Source organism: Falco peregrinus, chromosome 4 (genome assembly GCF_023634155.1).
Source record: "Falco peregrinus isolate bFalPer1 chromosome 4, bFalPer1.pri, whole genome shotgun sequence".
In the NCBI taxonomy this organism is placed as follows: Eukaryota; Metazoa; Chordata; class Aves; order Falconiformes; family Falconidae; genus Falco; species Falco peregrinus.
Window position 1 is genome coordinate 4,877,748 of NC_073724.1, and position 23,726 is coordinate 4,901,473.

Sequence of the window (23,726 nt, forward strand, 5' to 3'; positions counted from 1 at the left end):
CAGGTGAACACAGACTTGCTAAGACATTTTTCTCATAAAAAGAAGAACATGTTTGAAGGCGTAGGTACATCAGCCTCAAACAAGTAGTAGATAGTCACTTGAGACCTGACCTGCTTTAGAGGGAATCCGTTCTCTACTCAAAACAAAAAGAAGGCAGCTGGCAGAGGGAAATTCAAGTGACTCGAGACTTACTCGTCAGTCTTAGGAGATAGAAGAAAATGTTGAAAAAAGGTTGTGGTGGAGCTTGGGCCTTGGGGAATGATATCTGTGTATTGTATCAAAGGACGGGAAGGGTGGTGGTGGTTAATGAGGTTGTGTTGGAAAGTGTGGCATGATGTAACTGGTATGGAATAAGGGGTGGATACTGTCCTGCTTTCAGCTGGGATAGAGTTAATTTTCTTCTTAGTAGCTGGTGCAGTGCTGTGTTTTGGATTTGGTGCGAGACCAATGCTGATAACACACTGATGGTTTTGGCTGTTGCTAGGTAATGTTTGTGCGAAGTCAAAGATTTTTCGGCTTCTCAGGCCCTGCCAGCAGAAGGCCTGGGGGACAGGGGCGGATGGGAGCAAAAGAAGTCAGGAGGGGACACAGCCAGGACGCCTGACCTGAACTAGCCAGAGGGATGTTCCATAGCACATGATGTCATGCTGAGTATATATGAGCTGGGGGAAGAAGAGGACAGGGGGACACGTTCAGTGTTCCGGTGTTTGTCTTCCCAAGTAACTGCAACGTGTGCTGGAGCCCAGCTGTCCCGGGGATGGCTGAGCCCCTGCCTGCCCTTGGGGAGCAGCGAATGAATCCCTTGGTTTGCTTTGCTCACATGGACGGCTTTTGGTTTACCTATTAAACTGCCTTTGTCTCAGCCCAGGAGTTTTCTCACATTTACTCTTCTGATTCTCTCCCCCATCTCACCTGGAGGAGTGAAAGAGTGTATGCATGGGGCTTGGTTGCTGGCCGAGATTAAGCCAGGACAGCTGTCTCCCAGGACAGCTGTGTCAGCTGGAAGAGCCACTGCCCTGACCCAGCCTCCAGCAACAGATTAGACCCGATCTGGTGGGGGCTTTCTCTTTTCACGGGTCAGAAGGCACTGCTTTGTGCACTGAGTACTGAGAGCAGTGGAGCAGGCATGGTTAACACACAGGTGATCCTGGGGTGACTCAAGAATGATGCAAACACCAGCCTGTTCCTTAGGACACTTTAGTAGCAGTTCTCCAAATATTCCCACACATCTGTGTCTTAAATAAAACCAGAAATCTTTTTTTATGTGGGCTCTCAGCCACTATGTGGACATCTTTCTCAATTAATTTTGGCAGGGGCTTGGAACTGTGCCAAGCCTGATATTTTTTCCCATGGGCAGCGGTACTTTGAATCAGGAGACCTTCTAGTGCCTTGCAAGGGCAGTTGACAGGAAAGACATATGAACATATCCATGCATGTTTGTGTGTGAAAGCTGAAGAAACAGCAAACAGTAGATGGAATGTCCTGCACAGACTGCAAAGGATGCTGTTTCTAATTAATCAAATTGAGAAATGGGTTGTGCTTGTTAAGCCTGGGACAAGCCTGATAAAACTGCAACAGAGACAATTTGTCAGTGGAAGATCTTGTAGCCTAACAATAGGAAGATGGCAGCGAGATTACCCTCTGTCGCTCATGCTGCCCCTTTTCCTCGCAGCCCAACAGGAAGGTAGCAGCAACAGCAGAGACCGCTCCCAGTGATGTAAGAGACATATCCCCAAACCAGTTCCTCGTCACCAATGAGCAGGAACCCAGAAGACCCTGGCCAGACTGCTTGAAAACCTCCAGCCTGTGAGTATGAAACTCTGCAGAAAATCAGCTTGCCTAGAGATTTTGTATAATAAGATGTCCTTCTCCTTCCATAAGATCTTCCACTGTTGTTTTGTTGGGTTTTTTTACACTAATTCCCTACAGCCTAACATCAGCAAAATACAGGTTGGTTGTTTCTCTGGGCTGAGGATCAAGAAAGGAGGCAGAGCCTTGGTCTGGTAGTCAAAATCTTATTGTTGACTGTTGCCAGGCTACTGACCTGCAGTTAATTATTACAGTTGGTAGTTAAGAATTTTCTTAATTAACTAATTAAGAAAAAAAGTTACCAGGTTTAGCAAAACCTTGGGCCATTTGTTATGCAACTTCCAGTGAAGCATTACAATAAATGAATTTGAGAAATTGATCTGGTCTGAAAAAAAAGAAAAACACAACCCCAACTTTCTGGAATGGTAAATATTTAAAATCCAGTATCTGAACAGTGAAATTCTCAGCTTTTGGCTGTTATAAATGTGTTATTATTAATTATAATTACATTACGTTCCTGCTGTTGGCTTCTAGTTTTAGTGTTATGATAGACAGAAGTCTTTCAATAAAAAATCATTCTTGATGTGCTTGTCACGACCCTTGAACTGAAACCAGGGAAGGGCACGCTTTGAACAGAAACGCAATGTGCTCTGTCACGCCGGAGTGCAACCCGAGGTTCCTGAGGAAGAAGCTCAGGTTTGTGCTGTTCCTTTTCAAAAAATCAAGTTTCTGTCCTGGGGAGCTGTAGGAGCCAACTCTGCACCGAGTTGTTTCAGCCTTACGGAAACCTCGCCGTTTTTCAGGGTTTAATATTCTTGCTTTAAGCAAGCGGTGGGGTTTTTTGTTTGTTTTATTTTGGGGGTTTTTTCATTCTTCCAAGATGAATTTCTTAATTTGGTCATGCCTGAGGGAAAGAGGGGGGGTGTGAGGAAACCCTTTGCAGGCAATTCCGGGGGCGAGGAAGGGCTGGGAGGCCATGAAACGCACTCGCCGCGTTACTGCGGGACGAGCAGCCGGCGCCACGGGCTGAGCGGATCGTACCCGCTTGACCCGAGGCCGTCCCTGGAGGCGCTTCCACAGCGCGTGTGTGCGGCGCTGAGGGACGTGGTTAACGGCGCGCTCGGCAGTGCTGCCGTGACGGCGGGACTTGATCTGAAAGGCCTTTTACAAGCTACACGGTTCCGCAGCGCGGCTGGCTGAGGGCAGGCGGGGCCGCGTTGTTTCCTCCCTCCCGGCTTGCAGGGACTCGGCTGCGAACACCCGCAGGCCGCCTTCCCCGCTGCTCCCGGCCGCCTTACAGCTCGGAGGGGCCGCGGGGCGGGGAAGCGGGGAGGGCGGGAAGCAGCAGTAACCGCAGCAGGGCTGAGGCGAGGCGGGGCCGGGCCGGCTGCCTCCCAGCGCTGAGACCTGCCCGGAGGCAGGCTCGCCCCCGGGGAGCTCTGTCCGGCGCCCGGGAGGACGCGGAGGAGCGGCGGCTCCTCGCACGGTGCGGCCGCCCCTCACCCTCCTCCCGCCTTTTCCTGCCGGCGGGGGGCGGCCCCGCGCGGCGGCGGGGCCCTGGGGCTGCGGCGGCGTCGAGTGGCACCGGGTCGGCCTCGCAGCCGGTCGCCAGAAGTATAAAAAGGTTTTTAAAGCTGGCGAAGTTTCACAGGGGGTCGCAGAAGACTCGTGAGCCCCGCGCAGGGTGCCGTCGGTGGCCCGGGGACCTCTGAGGTGAGGTTTGGGGACTGGCACGACGAAGGGTTTGCGCTTACTTGCCCTAGTATTACACGCTGCTGTTAGCTTGTTTGGGGGTTTTTTCTTCTTTTTTCTCCACCCCCGTTCTCCTCTGTTTTCTCCCGTAATACCGTAAATTGGGCTTGTGACTTAGAGACTTATTTAATACTCTGCTCCCTCATTGTGCAAAGTCTTGTAGCCACGCTGGGTGCGAGTGATGGCTTGGTAAGGGCTTTAGTGGGTATTAAAGCGGAGAGAGAGAAGCTGCTAGCGAAAACTCTGTTTTCCTGCAGGTGTGGTGTATCTTTCACTGGTTTATAAACAATTCTACGCCTCAGAATTTCTCTCTCGCTTGTGATGCTGCCCCTTGATTCTTAGATGTTTTTAGGAACGTCTACTTGCATTTCTTAGAGCTGTGCTTAAGTGTCTGGCTGCACTGTGTTGTCTGGCAAATTCGTTATTTGTTGGGCTTGTTGCAGAGGAAATCTTGTCTCCCGATTAAGTCTTGTTTCAGGATTTTACACATAGGAACTTGGTCTGTATGCATGCTCGTTAATGGTAGAGTTGTATCAGGAGTTGTTTTAGCACAGCGCGTTTAAAAGTTAAAGGCAGGCTACTGGTTGTGTGTGTGCGCATTGTGTGCATGAGTCTGCCGGGAGTTTGTTTCTTAAAAAGATCTTTTTATCCTTCTGATTCACTTACTTACTCATCAGCCCTCCTTTTTTAAACTATATGGTATTGTAGAAAATGCTTTACAGTTGGGTCTTTCTTCTATTTTTTCCGTGTTGTGAAAATCCCTGTGAAGTTGGGCTTTGCTTATATTCTTGACAGAAAACACTCTTGAGACACATCAGCTAGTTTTGCAGACACTGGCAAAAAAACTCGGGTGTAGGGCATATGTGTTACAGAGATAGTTTACACGAAATAATGTTTCCACTTAAATACAACACCAGCTTCAGCTCCAGGCAGGTCCACAATTCAGTTGTATTGTGGCAATGTTAACTGATTGACAGAATGGAAAGCAGGTCAAAAGCAGTTCACTAGGGAAAACAGCAACACAACCTTATTTTTGCCCCTTTCCCACATTGGAAATATATTTGTATGCGGCAGGTGCGGTATGCCCCAGAAGTTCCCCAATACGTGCAATTTTGGACAGGTGGGGAGTCCTGAAGTCTTCAGAGAAGTTGCTTTTAATTTATCCCTGGCTCTCACAAGCTAACCCTGTCTCCTAGTGCCACAGCTAGTCCTGGACAACCAGTACTTCGTGCTTCTGGTGGATTAATGCATTTGAAACTTCCATCGTGAAATCTTTTTTCAGCCCTGACTGGAGCACTTGTGTTGTATAATGAGATCTCTCAAAACTCACCCCCAGCCCCCAAAATTAGGTTTTTCCCATGTGACAAAGCTACTGTTGATGCTTGTACCCCGGAGATGTGATATCGCCTGAAAATGTTCTGTCATTGAGTCACCCATCTCTTCTTATCTGTCTTCAGATGAAACGGATGTTCCTTTCCAAAATGACTTTCCAAGCTCTGGTTTTGTGTCTGGCTTTTGCAGGACTTGGAGAGGCAAATGGTAAGTTGCATTTCCTGAAATCTGCCTGAAAATGGTTGGGGAACTGGTTACAGGTTCCTGAGACTTCAGCAGTCATAGTAAGAGGCAAAAATAAGTGAAATACAGATTGCTGGTGCCATTAGACGTACATTAGATAGCTGAAGCACAGACATGGAGCTGGCAGATGTGACACAAGACCTCGTGGAGCAGCATTTAGAGGTGGGAGGGACTTGCAGCATCCCCTGTCTACAATGGCACTGTTGTTCACCTGTGTTCACAACTTCCCATAGTGGATCCTCTCCTCAGGGGGAAAAAACCCTCTGTTTTTCTTTCCCTCCCTCTCAAATGCACTGCAAACTCTGAAGCTATGTAGTCCAGAAATTCTCTTCAGCCCGTTTTGCTGCTCAGTTCTCTGAGAATGGTTTAGTGTATGCTTCCCCTGTGCAGTCAGGCTTCCTCTGTTTTTTAGGAAACAAAACCTGAGTCTTTGCTGAGAATGGGAAGTCATGAGCTGATTTAGTAAAACTGAAGTGGACAGCCTGCAAGGATGGGTACAGAAATAGGGTATGTCTCTTTCTTTTAAACAGAAGAAAGCCAGAGCCTCAACCAATGTAAATCAACATTGGTATCTAGGAGCATGCGGAAGGACTCTTTGGTGAGGGAGGACTGGAGAAACAGTATTTAATTGATGGAGTTATTGTGCCCGGTGGTAATCCAGGCCTTAGAATCAGCTTTAGACTTCTGAATATGCCATGATGTCTGCCCGTTTCACTAACTACTTCATGTCATTGCAGTGGTTCCTCAGGCTGAACACAGATATGTGAAGGCGGGCGACAACGTGACTCTTGGCTGTTCCTTGACAGGACCCCAAGATGTTCTGCAAGTGACATGGCAAAAGGTCTCTGAAAAATCCCGCGATAACGTAGCTACATACAGTACCATAAAAGGATTGAAGATTCTCCAACCCTATCAGGACCGAATGAACTTCACGAGTCTGGTACTCAATGAGACAAACATCACTTTTTGGGATGCTAGAATGGATGATTCAGGGTGTTACGTGTGTATCTTCAATATTTTTCCTGACGGCTCCTTCTCGGGACATACCTGCCTGACTGTCTTTGGTGAGGTTCTCTGCAGGGATACGTCTCTAGTGGATAAACAGGTGTTTTCTCACCCACAGCATTTCCTTGAGGACTCAGGAACTGCAGTGGTAGGAGCATCCCTCAGTGGAATGTGGTGTAGATGCAGAGCATTACTGCTGTGAGCAGGGTGCTGTGGGTTCATGTTCAAGCCTGTTGTGGTGCTTTTGGCTCTGGCTTGTCCTGGTTTGTTTTTCCTGTGAGCAGAAGCTAAAAAGCGAGGAGTGGGACCTTTGTAAGTCCCCAAGCAATCCCAGCTGGAACTTGGGCAAACCAGCATTGCTTGTCGCAGTTTCCTGTTGGTGCCAGGTACAACCCCAGTGCTATCAGCGGCAGTGCCAAATTCCACCATTGATAGGAAATTAGCAGACAGGAGAACAACGTGGACCAAGAAATGGTCTTGCTTTAGCAGATTATTTTAAAACCTGGGATTTCAGGTTGAGTGAAACCTTTGGGGTATATGACTCTAGCTTAAGGGAAGGAGTATTGAAACATGGTGGGGACCTGACCCAATGAACTGTTCTTGTGTTCCTGTGCCGTGGGGCTCAGTGTGGATTCAGTAAGTTTTGCTCTGGTTGACAATGGTTAAACTGCTATTACTGCTTATGACCAGGTGCTCATTGTGGTGATGGATTGTCTTATTTGTGTGTTGGAAGGTCTCAATGCATCTGTCCATTACAACATTTCCGAAGGTCATTTGATAGCCATCTGTAATGCTGTTGGCCTCCCAGAGCCCACCATCACCTGGAACAACTTGTTCAATTCTACTCCTGCACAGGAGACAGTCAGGCACACCAATGGGATTGTGTCCATCACCAGTAAACTGGAAATCCACGATGCTCAGAGCATTGATGCAAAGAACTTGACCTGCACAGTAAGCAACACGAAGGAAAAAATGGAATTGCCTGTGAAAATACAAGGAGGTAGGTGAATGATACAAGTGACTTGGTAGCATTCTCTTTGCCTCTGTGTTTTGCAATAGCATGTTTGGATAGCAGTCTGCTGGGAAGAGGAGGGAGTGAAACACAGACGTGCCAAGTAAGAAGAAAGATCATACTTTGGGTTTGTTGCCGTCATTGAGGCAGTAACATATTGAGGCCCTCTGCAAGAGGAGTAAAAAGCCAAACTAGTCCACTAGGGAGCTGTGGGTTTTAGAGGCACCACGCGTTTTGCAACAAGTTGAACTTCAGTTCTCACACAGGCCTTCATAGTTTCTTTGACAGTCCAAAGGCAGATAGAAGTATTTGTCACCTGATACCGATCTAGATGAAGTAAAAACTCTGTGGGTCGCTGAATGAACACTGAAATGGAATTTTTGAAATTAATAACAAACTATCTCTGAGCAACAATTAATCAAATGTTTTAGTTAAACTTACTACATATTTTGGTACAGCTAACCTGTGTATTGTGTTTTAGTTTCTCTAACTGTTTCCCTAAGACACACATGCATTGCAGTAATGGTCAAGGAGGAGGAGTATTTCCAGGCAGATGGGAAGGTGATCAGTTGAAGATACGTTGGTTTTATGCAGAAATATTAAATACATCAGTGTATCATCTGAATACCTTGTAGTGCTAATTTATTTCTTCTTCCAACATTCTATTCTGCTGGAAAGACTTTCACCCCAATTCTACAGATGAGAAATAGAAACATTAAAAGCTTAAGTACTATTCTGAGTTCATACAGGAACATTAGCTTAGGTGATTTAAAATTCACCTGTCTCTAAAGCCAGAGCCTTAAAAGGAAGACGGCTTGGAAATTAGGAAAACAGCAAAAGCAGACTGGGATTGTGGGTTAATTTCCAAATTACGTGCTCAAGCAGTGGTTGTTACAGGTATAGTAGTGAAGAGTAAGATCTGACTTCTAATATCTTGCCTCTAAAAGTTCAAAAGCAAATTGGTTCTTGATTCTGAGTGAAAATAATTGAAAAAGCCTAATAAATCTTTTTGTCCTTTCTCAAATACAAAATTCTTTTTTTTTTTGACCTTTTGAAAGGGAAATGTATATCGGAAAGGAAGGAACTAAGACTGTTGTTATTCCTTGCTAGGAGAATGGAAAAATCAGCTAATAGCTTGGTGTTTTAACAATTTTGTATTTTAGAGAAAGAGAAATTCAAGTTAGTAGTTCAACCTAGCTTCACTAAAAGCATGATACAGTTTTGGCTTGATTCAAATAAATTTTAATTCAGAAAGTTTTCTAGCGAACATCAGTGAGTGTTGAAAGCCTTCGTGTTATCATTTTGATTAATGAATGTCAAATGAGGTGACTGATGTCTAACCACGGAGAGACATTTATGCTCAGATGTTGGGTAGAGCTACTTGCAGGCATCAGAAAATTGGTTGTCTTGTTTTCTGAAAGTTAACTTAGTCTTTGGGAGAGTGGTAAGTGTTTAACAGTGGAAGGAATAACTTCTAATTTACAAACAAAACCTTCAAATTCTGAACGAACAAAAATCTCTTCAGAAAGTGTCAAGACTTGTGTAAAGTTCTGCTTATGTACACATACCATCTACTGTATCAGTTGTGGGAATGACAGTTTTCTTTGCCATGGATGAACATGAGCACAGCTTTTCTTCCCAAAACACTTTCTGTGGGCAGGTAGGTTTGTCTTTGAAGATACACATGTTCATTCTCTCTTCTGAGCAACTGCTGCTTTCATGTAGCTCAGCAATGACTTCCACAATTTCAACAAGGAGCCATTGTTATTAATCGGACATCCTCTTGGCTCTTTTTGCTCTTTTTCCTATAAACTAGCTTAGTTTGGTGTATTTTTTTTTTTCCTTTCACAGAAGGATCCTGGTTGCTATGGCTGACAGTTACTGTGGGGATTTTAATTGTCCTCGTAGTTCTGATTTTGGTCATGCTGTGCTGGAGGAAGAGGATATGCAGGAGGGGTTGAAGTGGTGAGTCACTGATGCATGGAAACCAATCGTTCTCATAAAGCCCGTACCGTAAGGTCTGGTCGGTTTGCAGAGAAGAATGAGACTTTATTGAGATCCCATTAACAGGTATGAGGCTTTCATATTTGAGAAGTAAACTTTATAATAATTATTTACAGTTATTAGAGGTTTCCTCAGTTAGATGGAAGTAATGCAAGACTACACATTGTGAGGTCTTCACTGAGAAGGAGAAATGAATGCTTTTAAAACCTCAAATATAACTTCTTTAATTGTAAAATGTTTGTGAACTTTCCATTGATCCTATAACCAATTCAGAAGAGAAAATTTCTGGTTGAATTTTTGGACCAACCTGGAAGTCAAAGAGCAAGGAGTTGGGTTTTTTTTAAGACTCAGAAGAAAATGGTGAAATGCTCAAAAGGAAGATGTATCTTTATTCTAGAACAACTATTCCAAACACAGATGAGTTTGTACTAAGCAGACCTTGAAGGAGAGACCTTGAGGCAGAGTTGACCTGGCAGAGGTCTGGGATCACCCAGTAGCATGGATCAGAGAGTGACCAGGCAAAGAGAGCTCTAAAAAGTGCAGATGGTGCCTTGCAGAGTTTTGAAGCCCCTTTGTTGCATGCCAGATGGGGAGAACCACGCTGGGATGCTGTGTCTGCACTGGTGCCTGAAGCAGGAGCGGGGTCAGTCAGTGAAACATTGCTTGACAAGACTAGGTGGTTCATGTTTAGCCTAGGCTGAGGGTGTTAGCATACCTCCTGGTGTGATTCTGGCCCTTGGATATTGGTGGCTCCCCAGGCAATGCCCGCATGTGGTTCCAGCAATAGCTTCTAATGGGACTGTCCCCAGCAGGCAGTACAGTTGGCTTCACAGCAGGTTTCCTGTGCCCTTCGCCACTGCTAGGTATCAGGCTTGGAACCCTCAAGCAATTTCATGCATCCTTGTGCCATGTCGTGGGTCATGCAAGACATGATTTCTTGCTGTGGAGACACCGCTGGATGCACAACAGTAGAATCTGCACATAATTTTGGAAATGTCTAACAGACCCTCACCCCTCTGCCTCGTAAGAAAAGTATAAGACACAGAAAAGCATAATATGTTTAAACTGAAAGCACTGCGCTTTCTTCCTTAGCTAATGGCTCAGAGCTTGAAGCCTCCCTGTGTCAGCAAGAGAAGTGGGGTCTCACACCCCACTCCCTGGGAAGACATCTGGATTCCTGGCCCCATGTGCGTGCTGGCATGTCACAGAGTTGAGACTTCATGTAAATACCTGTTCGTTGAGGCAGAGGGGGTAAATTAGATGAGCAGGGTTTAGCAGTGGGTGTAGGTTTGTTGTATCAGAGTTTATCAATAAAAGCAGGATTTGAGGGACTTGAGTTGGTTGTGTTCCTTTCCATTTATCGTGGGGTCTGTGATGTGAGGATGTGACTTCTGCAGGGAGCTTGTTAGTCATTCAGTCTCTGTTCTTTTAATAATGTAGTCTAATTTTTGTCAGTCTTGGCCTGTATCTTTCATATTTCTTTTCATTCTGCATTAGATAACAAGCAGAGCCTTTCCAGCCTTGTCAAGATGCCTGGTTTTTAAAGTAAAATAACAGCTGTTTATTTGAGTGGCTGGGGACCCTTCTCCATCAAAGTTTTTTCTCTTCTGCTTCTGCTGTTGAGAATGTGGTTGGTTTTTGCTTTGCTTTTATTTTTGTTGTTTCCTCCTTCTCTATGGTAGATGCTTGGCAATCGGGTGAAGAGCTGAGTTCAGAGTTGATGTCCCATCCCTCAGGCATTTGCCTTGTCTACCAGTTACAGAGCACACATATGTTTCTTGCTGAAAACATCCCAGGTGAAGGGTCTTCACATTTTGCAAAAAGGTGCTTGTTTGTAAACAAACTGAGCTGCCTTTGTGGCGAGAGCTGATGCACAGGCTTTAGAAAACTCAAGCTTCATTCTCTGCCAAGCAGATGCAAACCTGGCCATGCTTATAGCTCGATTTAAGAGTAGGCTGCAATGAATTGCCAAACCCATGCTGGAGGTTTCTCAGTGTTACTGTTCGAGTAAAAAGTTACTGTTTCCTACCTGCCTCAACTAACAGCTTACCTGTAGACCACACCAACATGAAGCGGTCTGGTTAACAAGTCAGGTGCCTGGATTGAGGCACAATAAAGGCTCCTCGTCTGAATAAATACCTGTGACTTACCTATTGCATACATGTCTCAGCCTGAATGCTTTCCACAGCATCAGCTGTTTATTTCAAGGCTTGTAGGATACTTGTATTTCAGCCTGGCCGGTTAAAAAGCTTTACAGTCAGTTCTCAGGACCTAGCAGTCTGCAGGGGGATAAGATTCCACATAAACAGTTTTCTGGAGGCTTGTTGTGGTCTGTGGTGAAGGGCTGTTTCACAAATGGATATAAAGGCCAGCATGGTTTTGTTTCTTTTTTTTAATTTTTTAAAGCACTGGTACATTGATCTCTTTTGGATAGCTTATGCATGTTTTGCCATGTGGAAGCTTTAGAAATGCTCAAATAGTATATTTGTATTTAAAAAGCTATAACAACAGGATAAAAAGTTATTGGAGTTTGTTATTGAATAAATACAATGCAACCTAAGAAAACTGAGCAGATTAGGTGAACTTGGAAGAAGAAAGCTTGAAGAAGAGACGTGGAAAAAGGCACTAGTTCAGATCAAAAAAATCCCTTCTGCAGAAAGCACCAACATAGCAAAGGATTTTTCCTGTTTGGAAATTTATACATTTGAGTTTTCCTTCAAGTGGAAATTTTACAGAACTTAGATTAAGCAGCATTAAATTATTTGTTTCAAGATGTGTGTCTGAATACAGCCAACTAACTGTATTTCAAAGAGATGCCAAATCTCAGCGTAACTCAGTGTTTCAAAGGTGCTATAAAACAGATTGAAAATACCTCTTTGTTACCAGCTAGAGATATCTTAATACCCTGAACAGGAATTAAAGATGCCCTGATTATTATTTTTTCAAGTTTGGAAGTTGCTACAAATAATATAGTTTCAGGTTTGTTAAGCTGCAAATAGCAACTTGGTTGATCCGCTATAATAAATAGGTATCAGAAACCCAAATTTTGGTGGCCAAAAATGTCCTGAAAATGGAAGTTTTGTGCAGAAAACTGTACTTATTTGGGAAACTTTGCAAGAGCAAGTACTTGTACACACATCCCATTACTTTGTTTATAGTAAAGATAGGAGTTGTCGAAAGAGCCATTACAGCAGTATCCTCTAGTGTTTATTCAGTTTGGGGAAGGCTGTGTTTCTAAACTTTGGCTTAAAAATTATGGCAATTCTTACTTCATGTGTATAACTTGGCATGTTTCTTCAAGGGGATTTGCTTTGATGTACAGCTGTTTTTTCTAATATTGAGAGACTAAGTAGTTGAGAAAAACATAGCAGTAGCTCAGTTTTAGGAGGCTTTTCAGAATAATTTTTCCTGAAGTGACAGCTGAATACCAGCCATTCAGATGATAAACTCAAGGACATAACTCCCTCTTCCATGAGGCAGATGGATATAATGCACCCTGATCCCAGAGGAACGGGTCTATGGCCATCGTGTCGCAGCTGGGAAGGCTTATTTTAGAATCATTTTGGTTTCCTTTCAAGTGTGGCTTTATTGTGAGTAGATTATATTTGTTCTGTTTTGAATTCCCCAGAATAGCAAAACTGCACATTTTTGTAAGGAAAAGTTGTTTTGCTTCCAACAGCCTCACTCCTTTACTCCTTAACACTACACAAAAAAAACCCAACCACCAAAAAATAAACAAAAAAAACCCCAAACCCACAGCATAAAAACATTGTAACCAGACCTAATCAGAGCTAATGAGGGGAGAAATAAATAAAAAAACCCCCAACCCACTACCAAAAAAAAACCCCACTCAAAACATACAAAAATGTCAGTGGAGGGGTAATTCTGCTGTCAGGCTGCCCGTCCAGTTCCTGCAAGCATAAATATTTTGCAACCCAAGTGAGGATGTTTTCTGGATGTAATCACACGTTGCTTCCAGACAACTCCAGTTCCCTAATAAGTCAGTTAACTTTCTGTTTACAAAATAATGCCTAGCAGTACCCTCCTGACCGTGCCATATTTAGACTATGGGCACTCTTTCCGAGCTTTCCATGATTTAGTACTGCCTGTTTTCATTGCAAAGGACAGGGATGGCTGGTGCTTAGTTCTTTTTGACGTCGTGTTTTCCCCCAGCATATTTTGCTGCGGAAAGCACGCTCCTCGTCCTGCTTTACGTTTCAGAGAAGAGCCGGGAGAAGGAATGGCAGAGACAGAAGGAGGGGAAGGTGCGTGGGTAAATTCAGGTCTCCTGGGGCATGGCTGGGTTTTTTGTCTGGAAGGATGAAATAAATGCTGTTTGCTGCCGATAGGATGAAGGTAACAGTGTAGGAAATATCTCAAAGCTTGTCCTATCCATCTGAAGGGGAGTTATCGAAGTATAGACTATTAACCCCTTTCTTTGCAGAGGCGGTGGCCTTTATTTTGGATGATGAACACAATTTCTATGTGTCATATCTGCAGTTCTAGTTCATCATGCAGAAATTTTTCAGTCCTTCATTTTCTTTTTCATTTCAACAACAGGGCTTTGTATAAAACCAAAAAATAAAATGGCTGGGAGCTGAAAAGGGAAAACCCCATAGCGCTTCTGTGTTAAATGAACAGTTGCCTCACTGTTTCAGTTTCTTGTTTACTCCCTTGTAAGAATTATTCCTGTGCTAAATCTGGAAATGTTTTCCCTTTGCAAAATACCTTGGTTGTATGCAGAGTTATTAGATTAGGAGATGGAAATCTTTTTCTTACTCTTCTACACAAAAAGTAAGGATGACATATATTTTATTGGTTTTTTTTCAAAGCCACATAAAAGTAGTGTCATAAATTGGGTCTCAAACATCAGAATGACATTCTGAAATATCAAACTATTTATGTATTCAATAAGTAACCTTATTTGTATATTACCAACCAGGAAAGCTGGTTTGCTGTTCAGATTTTATAAATCCATTTAAGGTCTTGTATGTTCCTTATCTCACGGTCATATTCTGAGTTCTGCACTGTATGTGGTTTCCAGAATGAAAAAAAGGTTGGCTTAGTAGTAGGTATGTAGCAGGTTTTTGTAAAGAAAATAATGTACTCTTATATTCAGATCTTTAACTCTGAAATATTGTTTGAACAGGTGTTGATGGTCTTAGTTTAATGAAAAAAAAGAACAGTGTAATAACTTCTCTGATTCATTTGGTATTGTATTAGTAGGAAATGGAAAATGCCTTTTTTCTTCCTTTGCTTTTTTTTTTCCCTTTCCATAAATCATTCTTATTATATGCAAATAGATTAATACTAAATTCTGAAATTTTTTCATGCCGTATTCTGTGTCTCTTGTTTAGAAATGCATTCTTTTTTTTTTTTTTCTACTTTTTAAATACACAGTAAGGCTTTGCACTCCACTGCCAATTTCTACATTCAAAAAGGGACATTAACAATTGTCCAGTTACTTTCAAAGTACCTTCACAAATTTTCAGGAGATGCAGGCAAGTGAATCTCAAGCCACGCTTGTGTTGAGGCAGAGGGGCAGGTTATGGGCTGCGCTGCGTAGCGGTAGCTCAGGTGGCTGCAGCCATGAAGGGCTGGCTGATGGTGCAGCCAACACGCTTGTTGCTGCAGCATTTACCTGAAGGCAGGAATGGCTTGTAAGCAGATCTTCCCAAAGTTCTACCGTACATGGTATGGCAGGGTGTGCAGACTTCATCCTGATGTGTGTGTAGATCTCCTCCAGGTTTCTGAGGAGGACTGGCTGCTGTTTAAAGCAATAGGAAAGTGCAGGGCAGGATAACCAGTGAGCAGGCTGAAGGCATGCCACCGTGTGCCCCCAGGGAGGGCTCCGAATGCTGGCAGGGCAAAGGCTAGGGATGTCTCTTTGGCAGTTGTTTCTAGACAGCTTAACCAGCGCTGTAGAGTGATTTAGAATACTTTTAGGGTGGAAAGACAGTATTTGGGAAGGGGGAGAAAAAAATCTAGCTGTTGCCTTTTATAGAGTACTGTAAGCTGGGTTGATTTTTAAGTCTTGGTGACTGAAATTGCTAGGCCAGAAGCTTTAATTTAAATCTTGCAGTGTTATTCTCTCCTTCTCCGTCTTCATTAGTTTACTTAAAAATAAATGTTTGGTTTTGTGGTTGTACTGTAATAACGGCAGGTTTTCCTTCAGTGATCACAAACCAAAATTCACATGAAAATAGGTATGTCGTGTACAATAAGCTACCTGAGGTTAGACTTTTTTCAGTTATGTTCTCCCCTCTACACTGGTGATGTCTTTTGGAAGCTACTGACGAGCAGGGTCCCTTGGCTTCCTCCCAAGGTGAAATGGTTTGTAAGTCAGCTCCTGCCCTTCTGCTGACAGTAAATGGCTTTGAATGGGGTGTTGGCAAGCTGGGTAGTTTATGCTCACCCAAGCAGAAAACGCTGTTGCATGGTGTGTAGCACGGCATTTTCATAACTGTTGCTTTCAGGCTTTCTCATAAATATGCTTCTATCCTGGTTTCAGCTGGGATAGTGTTCATTGTCGTCTTAGTAGCTGGTGCAGTGCTGTGTTTTGGATTTGGTGCGAGACCAATGCTGATAACACACTGATGGTTTTGGCTGTTGCTAGGTAATGTTTGTGCGAAGTCAAAGATTTTTCGGCTTCTCAGGCCCTGCCAGCAGAAGGCCTGGGGGACAGGGGCGGATGGGAGCAAAAGAAGTCAGGAGGGGACACAGCCAGGACGCCTGACCTGAACTAGCCAGAGGGATGTTCCATAGCACATGATGTCATGCTGAGTATATATGAGCTGGGGGAAGAAGAGGACAGGGGGACACGTTCAGTGTTCCGGTGTTTGTCTTCCCAAGTAACTGCAATGTGTGCTGGAGCCCAGCTGTCCCGGGGATGGCTGAGCCCCTGCCTGCCCTTGGGGAGCAGCGAATGAATCCCTTGGTTTGCTTTGCTCACATGGACGGCTTTTGGTTTACCTATTAAACTGCCTTTGTCTCAGCCCAGGAGTTTTCTCACATTTACTCATCCAGTCCTCTCCCTCATCCCACCCCAGGGGAGCGAGAGAGTGTACGCATGGGGCTTGGTTGCCAGACGGGGTTAAACCGTGACTGTCCTTTTTGGCACCCAGTGTGGAGCTCAAAGGGTTTGAGATAGCAACAGATTTGTTTGGACTATGCTAGGTCAGATTTATAGCAGTTATCTCTGTTTAGCTGTTAATCAGCAGGTTTCTGTGCTTGCTGCTGTTTGCTTGCCTTACTGTACATTAGAGTCTAGAGCTCATTAGTGGCTGGCTGCCTTTTCTTTGCTTTCCCTGCTTGCTGTACTGCTGATCATCTTACTGTGCTGTGCCTGGGAACATTCTGATAACAGCATTGATGCTATGTCTGGGCTGGCAGATGGCCAGGGCATGGCTGCTGTTTCTGTGCTGCTCTACTGGACAGGCTGGAACTCCAGTGTGAACTTGAGTCAAAGGGGCTGTGACCTGTGGATGAGTCCGTGTAGGAGCAGGACACCCCGAAGCATCTGTGGCTGTCAATAAGTCCATGCTGGAGCATGGCTGAATTAATCCTGAAGAGTCTGTGGTTGTATCTGTGCCACAGCAGGTATGCCTCTGAAGGGACTGTGGCCCAAGGACAAGTCCACACTGGAAAAGGTGCACCTTGAAACTTCTGTGGCCATGCGTGATGTCATGCTGGAGCACCTCAGAGCTTGTGGTCGTGGATAAGCTCATGACAGAGCAGATACACCCCTGGAGGGACTGCAGCCAGGGGTGAGGCCACACTGGCGCAAGTCTATGGTCATGGCCCATGGATAAGGCCACGCTGGAGAGCAGGCGAACCTCACAGTGACTGTGTCTGTGGGTGAGTCTGTGCCACAGCAGGCATACCCCTGGAGAGGCTGAGGTTCAGCTTGGAGCAGGCACAACCCTAAGGGACTGCAGTCTGTGGATTAGTCCAACCCAGAGCAGGGGCAAGGGAGGGAGTTCCTTGCAATATTAATCCCTATAACCTGGTCCAAAGGGACCAGGGGTGGAGATTGTAATGGAATACCTTTAAATTGTTGTAACCCATGGTTTGAGCTTAATGTTACAGGAATTACTATAGCAGGACCACCTGAACCATTGGAGGACAAGCCTTACAAGAAGTGCAAGTGCAGCAGTGACCTGACCTGAGCTGGTTTTGGTGCCCAATAACCCCATAAAACATACAACTTGTTCTGTCCTGAGTGACCACCACAACAGATGGACCCCAAAGTCATGAACTAAATGAAGTCAAGGACATATTGTGGACATTTTTATAGACATTTTTACAGGAGTGGTCCGTAAACTAGGGGAGTGATATCTGTGCATTGTATCAAAGGACGGGAAGGGTGGTGGTGGTTAATGAGGTTGTGTTGGAAAGTGTGGCATGATGTAACTGGTATGGAATAAGGGGTGGATACTGTCCTGCTTTCAGCTGGGATGGAGTACTCTTCTGATTCCCTCCCCTATCCCAGTGCGGGAGGAGTGAGCAAGTGGCTGTATGGTGCTCGGTTGCTGGACGGGGTTAAACCACAACAGCTTCCAAAGGAATTTCTGTTGCTTAAGAAGAAAAGGGGCGAAGGGAAAAAAAAAATCCCACCAGTTTTAAGACTGTTCCTCCTCAAAGCATAACAAAATACAAAGGGAGCTGATCCCTTTTGAGGGGTTTGGGGGAGTTGTTGTCAGTGTGGGATGAGCTGGATGGAGCGATCGCTGACAGCTGGGAGCGGTGCTGCCTGTGGCTCTGCAGGCGTCTCCTGTGGTGCTTGGGGCAAGTGTGCTGGGCTCGGGTATTCTGGGTTTAGGAATGGATCCTTCTATGTAACGACACTTTGTGTGGCAAGCGTGCATCTATGCTGTTAAAAAATAAGGTAGCTTCTGAAATTTAGGGTAAGGTATCATCTGTAGTGAGCAAAGGAAGCAAGGGGGAGCACAGGCTGAAGCCTGTTTTGGTGTGGTTTAGGAAGATGTACTAATTGTATAACAGGGAGGGTCCTATGGTTGTTCATCAAATGGCAGTTTTGTGACTGTTCCTTCCCACTTTCCCCACTGTGCATTTCTCACCTGCCCTCCCCAACCCCGACAGCAACCACACAGCTCAGCAAGACCTGTGGTGGCAGCACAATGGCCACAATTCATGCTTTTTCCTGTTTCGTTTTGTTTTCTAGGATCCTAGAGGATTTCCATTCACTTATGAGATCATTACAGCCCAGCAGCCAGAAGTCAAGATTACAAGCAGTGCCTTGGCTGGGAAGAAACAGCAATAAAAAGGAAAAACATCACATACACTACCCTATCTAGATGCTGAGCTGATCGCTGAAAAGATTAGCGTTAACGTTTGTTTTCCGGTCTAAATGATTAATCGTAAAACGTTGGACCAGAGGGATCACTTAGTCCGCTCCTCTGCTGCCAGACAAAATCTGCTTTGCTCGTACCACTCTTGGGTACTGCTAGCGTGCAAAAGGTGTTTGCCTTCTTCCGGTTGAGTTTTCAAAAAATATCTGTGGATGGAGGATCTGCAGGCTCTCTGGGGATCCTCTTCCAGTGCCTAATTGTTCTTGCAGAAGAGAGGGGTTTAATTTTTTCCAAGATCCGTCTGCAATTTCACTTGCAGCAACTGTGCATTCATCCGTTCTCTTCCTGTCATCTGCTTTTCCTTCTTTATCCAGCTTATCCAACTCCTTTTCCTCAGTGAATGTGTGAATGTGCCAGCAAGTCTTGCTTAACTCTCTTTGGAGAGACCAGGTGGACTCAAAACCACAGGGCTCAGACCACACCAAATGTGCCAAAATTAGTGGGGAGGAACAACAGGGCGCCAAGCAGGTGACAGATGGAAGGCAGCAGCAGCCACAGCTGGGAAAGAAGAGTTGCAAGTAATTTATTTTATTTGGGTTTTCTTTCTAACCCAAGTGTGTGTGGTTTTTTAAATGTTTAAGTGTGGAGGAGATGGAAACACAGCCCAGTAATGGAAGTATTGACATCCCCATCTTTCCTTCCTGTTACGCTGACATTCTCTCTGTTTTTTTCTGAAGCAACTCCTAATACCTCAGCCTACTCCTTGCTTAGCTGTCAAAATGCACAGACGAGGTTTGTCAGTAATTCTCATGGTCATCTTATGCCCTGTTCAGAATAGTCTCCCCGTCTTCATCCTTTTTTTGTTGTGCCTTTAAACACAGACAAATCGCTCTGCTGGCCAAAAGCCATTATTCTGTACTTGGACCTTGTTGTTACACGCTGAGCTAACTATCGTGTGTCACTATGTGGCTGTAACGGTGTCAGTGGGAGTCTTACAGAGGCTGGATTTATTGCTTTGCCATGGTTTTGGTAGCAGGTAAGGACACTGCCCTATTACGAGCTGGGACCTAACTCTGCTCCTGCCCCAAGTAGGGCTGGAGCTCCTCTCCCCCCCCACTGCTCCCAGTTGCTCCTCGCTGCCTGCCCAAGCCCGCTGAGCTGGCTGTTCCCAGGCTGAGTGCTCCAGCTGCTGACCCCCTGCTTGCTGTGTGGCAGCGGGCTCCCGGTGAGAGCAGAGCGCTCCGGGCATTGCCTTGTTGTGGCCGGGATAGAGTTAATCTGCTTCATAGAAGCTAGCATGAGGCTACTTTATTATTCTGTCCCCCATCCCACGTGGGGGGAGTGAGCAAGCAGCTGTATGGGGCCTGATTGCCGGCTGGGGTTAAACCCCAACGGCCTCCCAGTGTCTCGACAGGGCCCTGTGCTGGCTTCACGGGTTAAGGCTGCTGAAAACAAGCCTACCTCTGGGCGTACTGACTTTGTGGCCCGTTTCACTGACAATAGATGGATGGCAGGACTGCAGGTGGTCCTCTGGTGATTTTTGTTCTGCTGACAAGTGCTAATATTTAAGGTGTTTCTCAGTCTCCCTTCTGTCTGAGTATTTGTCATTGTATTGGGATCACTACCAGTATCCTTTTGTCTTTTGGGTTTGGTTAGCATTTGCTTTTGCATCTGAAATATTCTGTCTTACTGAGTGCAGCATTTTTGACTGTGCATTTTATGTCTTATGTTTACCGAGAGTACAAACTGTCAATCTGAAAAATCAACAGAGAAGATTTAGCAGGTGCAAGACTAATGACTTACTGTTCAGAACCAGTATTTTGTTGTAACAGGAGCGGCAGCCTCCCTGGAGTCTGGCAAAAAGGAGGGGGAGGTGTGTGTATATATGTCTGCATGTATTACTGAGGATGTGGAAGGTGACATTCGCTGTTCCTCTTGTAGGTGCAGTATGAATTATTTATTTATATATTTCACTTTTTCTAATTAAAGAAAATAAAATTCTGATCCAGCCAAAACACCAGCTGCTCCATTTCCCCCCACCTTGCTTGTTTGTGATACTAGAAATGCTTCATTGCAAGTTGGGTTTTTTAATACTTACACTTTGCTTCCTTTCTGTACAGGCAGTGGGACTTCAGGGAGGTTTTAAGGTGCTTTGGTTTTGGGGTGGCTTTGGTTTTTTTGTCTCTTTTTTTTTTTTTTTTTTTTAAATATTGAGCAAAACAACCTTTGAGATTAAATTTACAGAAGTATTTTTAACCCGAAGTTTACTTCAGATTTGAAAATAAGTTCAGTCGGTCAAAAACCTGTATTTTATGTTTTTAGAGGTAGCTTGTGTGTGTCACGTTCATTGCTTAATTATTCTTTATCTGAAGTTACGTGCTGTACTAATGTATTGACTGGCCTGTTTTCTGTATTTGCCTTTGCTGAAAAGAAGCCAAATAAAGCAAATTTTAACATAAGGCCATGTGATTCCTTTCATTTGTAGCACACTGCTTGTGAGCCTTTATAAGTCAATGAGAGAAGCATCACGCGTGAGCTCTAAGTACATGAATAATTCCTCAGGGAAAGGCAGCGGTGACCTTTAAGACATACAACCTTTTGAGGTGAATTGTGAAACCACAGTAATTTTTGTTTATAAGCCCATCAGCTTGCCCTTTTCTTTTTAAAAGACGTGATAGTGAGAAACTTGGATCTAGTTAAAAGGACACGGGAACACTGCCATCTCCCTGCGGGAGCTGAGTGTCATGGGATTATGTCCTGGGTCTCGCAATACCTCTTGAAAAAGTGAAAAGCAGCAGTTAGTTGGTTGTCTGAGCTCTACCAGTGAATAGAATAGAATAGACGGTGATTTCTAGAGGTTTGTGAGGTTGCAATCTCTTGATTTTTCAGGGAAGGAAATGGTTGCTACTAATGCTTTCTGAAGAACTTCCTACTAGGTGCTGGCCAGGCGCGCAAGTCTCATTGCTGACGTACCTCACCCTGAGTGATGGGAGTTAGTAGTTTCTTCTCCTGGGAATTTAGTGCTCCGAGATCAGCCAGGTCACCTCTCCAAGCACAAAGGTAAGGTAGTGATCCAGCAGCACTGCTGCCCTGAGTGCGGTGCGGGGCAAGCTGTGGTTTTCCCAGGCAGAAGAGCAACTTCTTCCACAGCGAAGAGCCGAAGGGCTGCGTGCCGTGGCCCAGGAGCTCCGGGCGTAGCTTGGCCCATCAGCGGTGAGGTGAGTTGTGCTGGCAGAGCAGGGCAGGAACCAAGGAGTGGTTCCAGGGCTGAGGCGGTTCAGGCAGGGCTGGCTGACCTTGGAGAGAGTAGATTGGCCACCCATAGCTTCACGAAAGGTAAACAAACCCAGACCAGCAGTTTTCCTCACCTCAAAGTTGCTGTGAAACTTGTGAAAGGTTGCTTTTTTGGCTGAAAGCCTGCTGCTCAGAACCTGTCAAGATGTTTGCTTTAGTTTTCGAGTCACAGTAAATTGTTTAGTTCCTGCAGCTGTGTCCTCTCTTTGTGTGCCTTTGTCCCTAGCATGCTAAAGATGCCATTATTTTTAGTTTTGAATTGTGCTGACCATGGGGCAGGGAAGATGAAGTGTCTGCTGGAGATAACTTCCATGCACGGCTGTGGTGATGGAAAGAGAGCATCTCCAAAACCCCAGCAGGCAGAGCTGGGTTTCCAGGAAAGATTGAGTTTGCCAAAAAGAATAAATCTCCTCTGATGGCAGTATGAGGGTTACTTTTTCTTTTTGCCTCAGGTGTTTTCTCATTGCCTTGCCACACTGAGCACCCAGCCCGAGGTCAGGGCAGCTGCTCCAGCTGCTTCTGAAGAAGTGGTGAATGCACACTTGGGGTTTTTCCTGTATCCTTTCCTCATCCTTCACCAATCTGTGAATTTTCCCTCCGCACAATATATTTCCAGTCTCCAAGTCTGACAAGTAGACTTTCTAGATGCTTTGGGGTGACTTTTCACCTGTCGTGTCATCCCATGTACCTGCCTGCTTCACTCCTATGTCACCCTGGCTGCTGCCCTGCTAACTGAAACGCTGTTTGCGTGGAAGGCATGGTGGCAGCTGCTCTCAAAGTCTGCTGCATAACAAAATGTCAAGGAAGGAAGTGCAGGATAATTTTAGAAGCTGAGAGGATGTACTGGAGGGGATTGTCTGGATTTTTTTTTTAATTTTTTTTTTTCTCTAAGATGGACTGAAGTTAGAATCAGCACTGGACAAGAAATTGTGTGTTGTTGACCAATATTTATCACCATCACCCAGAAAGGTTTAAAGAGCTTTTGGAAGTACTTAAATGTGTTTCCCTGAGACCATGCGCAGTGAGCAACATTCACGTCCTGTAGGTACCACCTGCTGCCTCCAATCCGGGACCTTGTGCTCTTTTTCACTCTGATGAATCCGGTGTTTCTATTTCCGTGGCCCTAATCTGACATGCAGCTGGAGACCACCAGAGCCTTCTGCAGGTCTGTTTCTGTATAGTCAGCCACCTAATGATGCACTAATCATTTTGTGTGCCAGAAGAAACTCACTTCGAAGTGTTGCCAGCACATTCGAAAGCTCATCAGCACTAGTGCTGGGGTGGTGAGCGTGCCTTCTGACATTCGGCAGCTCTCCCCTTGTCATCTTCAAAAATTCTGGCCTGACGGAGTCTGAGGCAGGCTCTCTGCCCTGCCTTTAGTAGGAAAACGTGGGCAGTGAGTTTCTTGGTCAGCCCCCCAGCTGCTCACATCCTTGTATTGAAAGAAAAGAGGCAATCTGCAGCTTCCATGTGCCAAAAAGATCTGTGTCTCCCGCGGGGACCCAGCGTCGTTGTGCCACAGGATACATAGGGGTGGCTCAAAGGACACGAGAACAACAGGAGCTCGGTGCTCTGCGACACTCCGTCTGGACAGACAGGACTGGGCAGCTAAGAACAAGATTGCAGCCCTGGCCTTCCTAATCTGGGTTTCCTTAAGGAAACAGAGGAGATGGATTTCCTTACTAATTGCAGTATAGTAAATCACTTCTGGAGAACAATGTGGCTGTGTGTAGTAGGCTGACGAAAGGAAGCAGGGTGTTTCCCACTGCTTATTGAAACAGGGTTCAAACATGGCACTTGGCAGATAAAGCAGGTATCAGATTACCTGTACTGGCAATAATTAAAAAACTATTAATGTATTTTGGTAGTGTACTGTGAGAGAATAACTAATTTATATTTTATTTCACCCACTCTTAAAGTGCTTCTGATTTCAGCTTCTTTCTTCCCCATCATGTCCTTCCCTT

At 45.0% G+C, this 23,726-nt stretch overlaps 1 protein-coding gene across 2 annotated transcripts; it reads left to right on the plus strand.

The window, feature by feature from the left end:
• The first annotated feature begins 1,596 nt into the window (after nucleotides 1–1,596).
• Nucleotides 1,597–20,927, plus strand: LOC101924738 (OX-2 membrane glycoprotein). Of its 2 annotated transcripts, none has more exons than XM_027789002.2 (6): nucleotides 1,597–1,806; nucleotides 5,019–5,100; nucleotides 5,874–6,200; nucleotides 6,875–7,141; nucleotides 9,005–9,118; nucleotides 18,342–20,927. In XM_027789002.2, exons 2-5 carry the CDS (start codon nucleotides 5,019–5,021, stop codon nucleotides 9,112–9,114), a joined length of 786 nt encoding a protein of 261 aa, XP_027644803.1. In that variant the 5' UTR covers nucleotides 1,597–1,806; the 3' UTR covers nucleotides 9,115–9,118; nucleotides 18,342–20,927. The 2 variants fall into 2 exon arrangements, with proteins under 2 accessions (XP_027644803.1, XP_027644802.1); XM_027789001.2 differs by lacking the exon at nucleotides 1,597–1,806 and adding an exon at nucleotides 3,378–3,522.
• The last annotated feature ends 2,799 nt before the right edge of the window (nucleotides 20,928–23,726 follow it).

Bases quoted from the DNA above. Each gene is read 5' to 3' on its own strand.
- LOC101924738 (XM_027789002.2), top strand. From the start codon at position 5,019: ATGAAACGGATGTTCCTTTCCAAAATGACTTTCCAAGCTCTGGTTTTG. The intron at 5,101-5,873 runs GTAAGTTGCATT...ATGTCATTGCAG, and splicing joins AGGACTTGGAGAGGCAAATG to TGGTTCCTCAGGCTGAACAC. The intron at 7,142-9,004 runs GTAGGTGAATGA...TTCCTTTCACAG, and splicing joins GCCTGTGAAAATACAAGGAG to AAGGATCCTGGTTGCTATGG.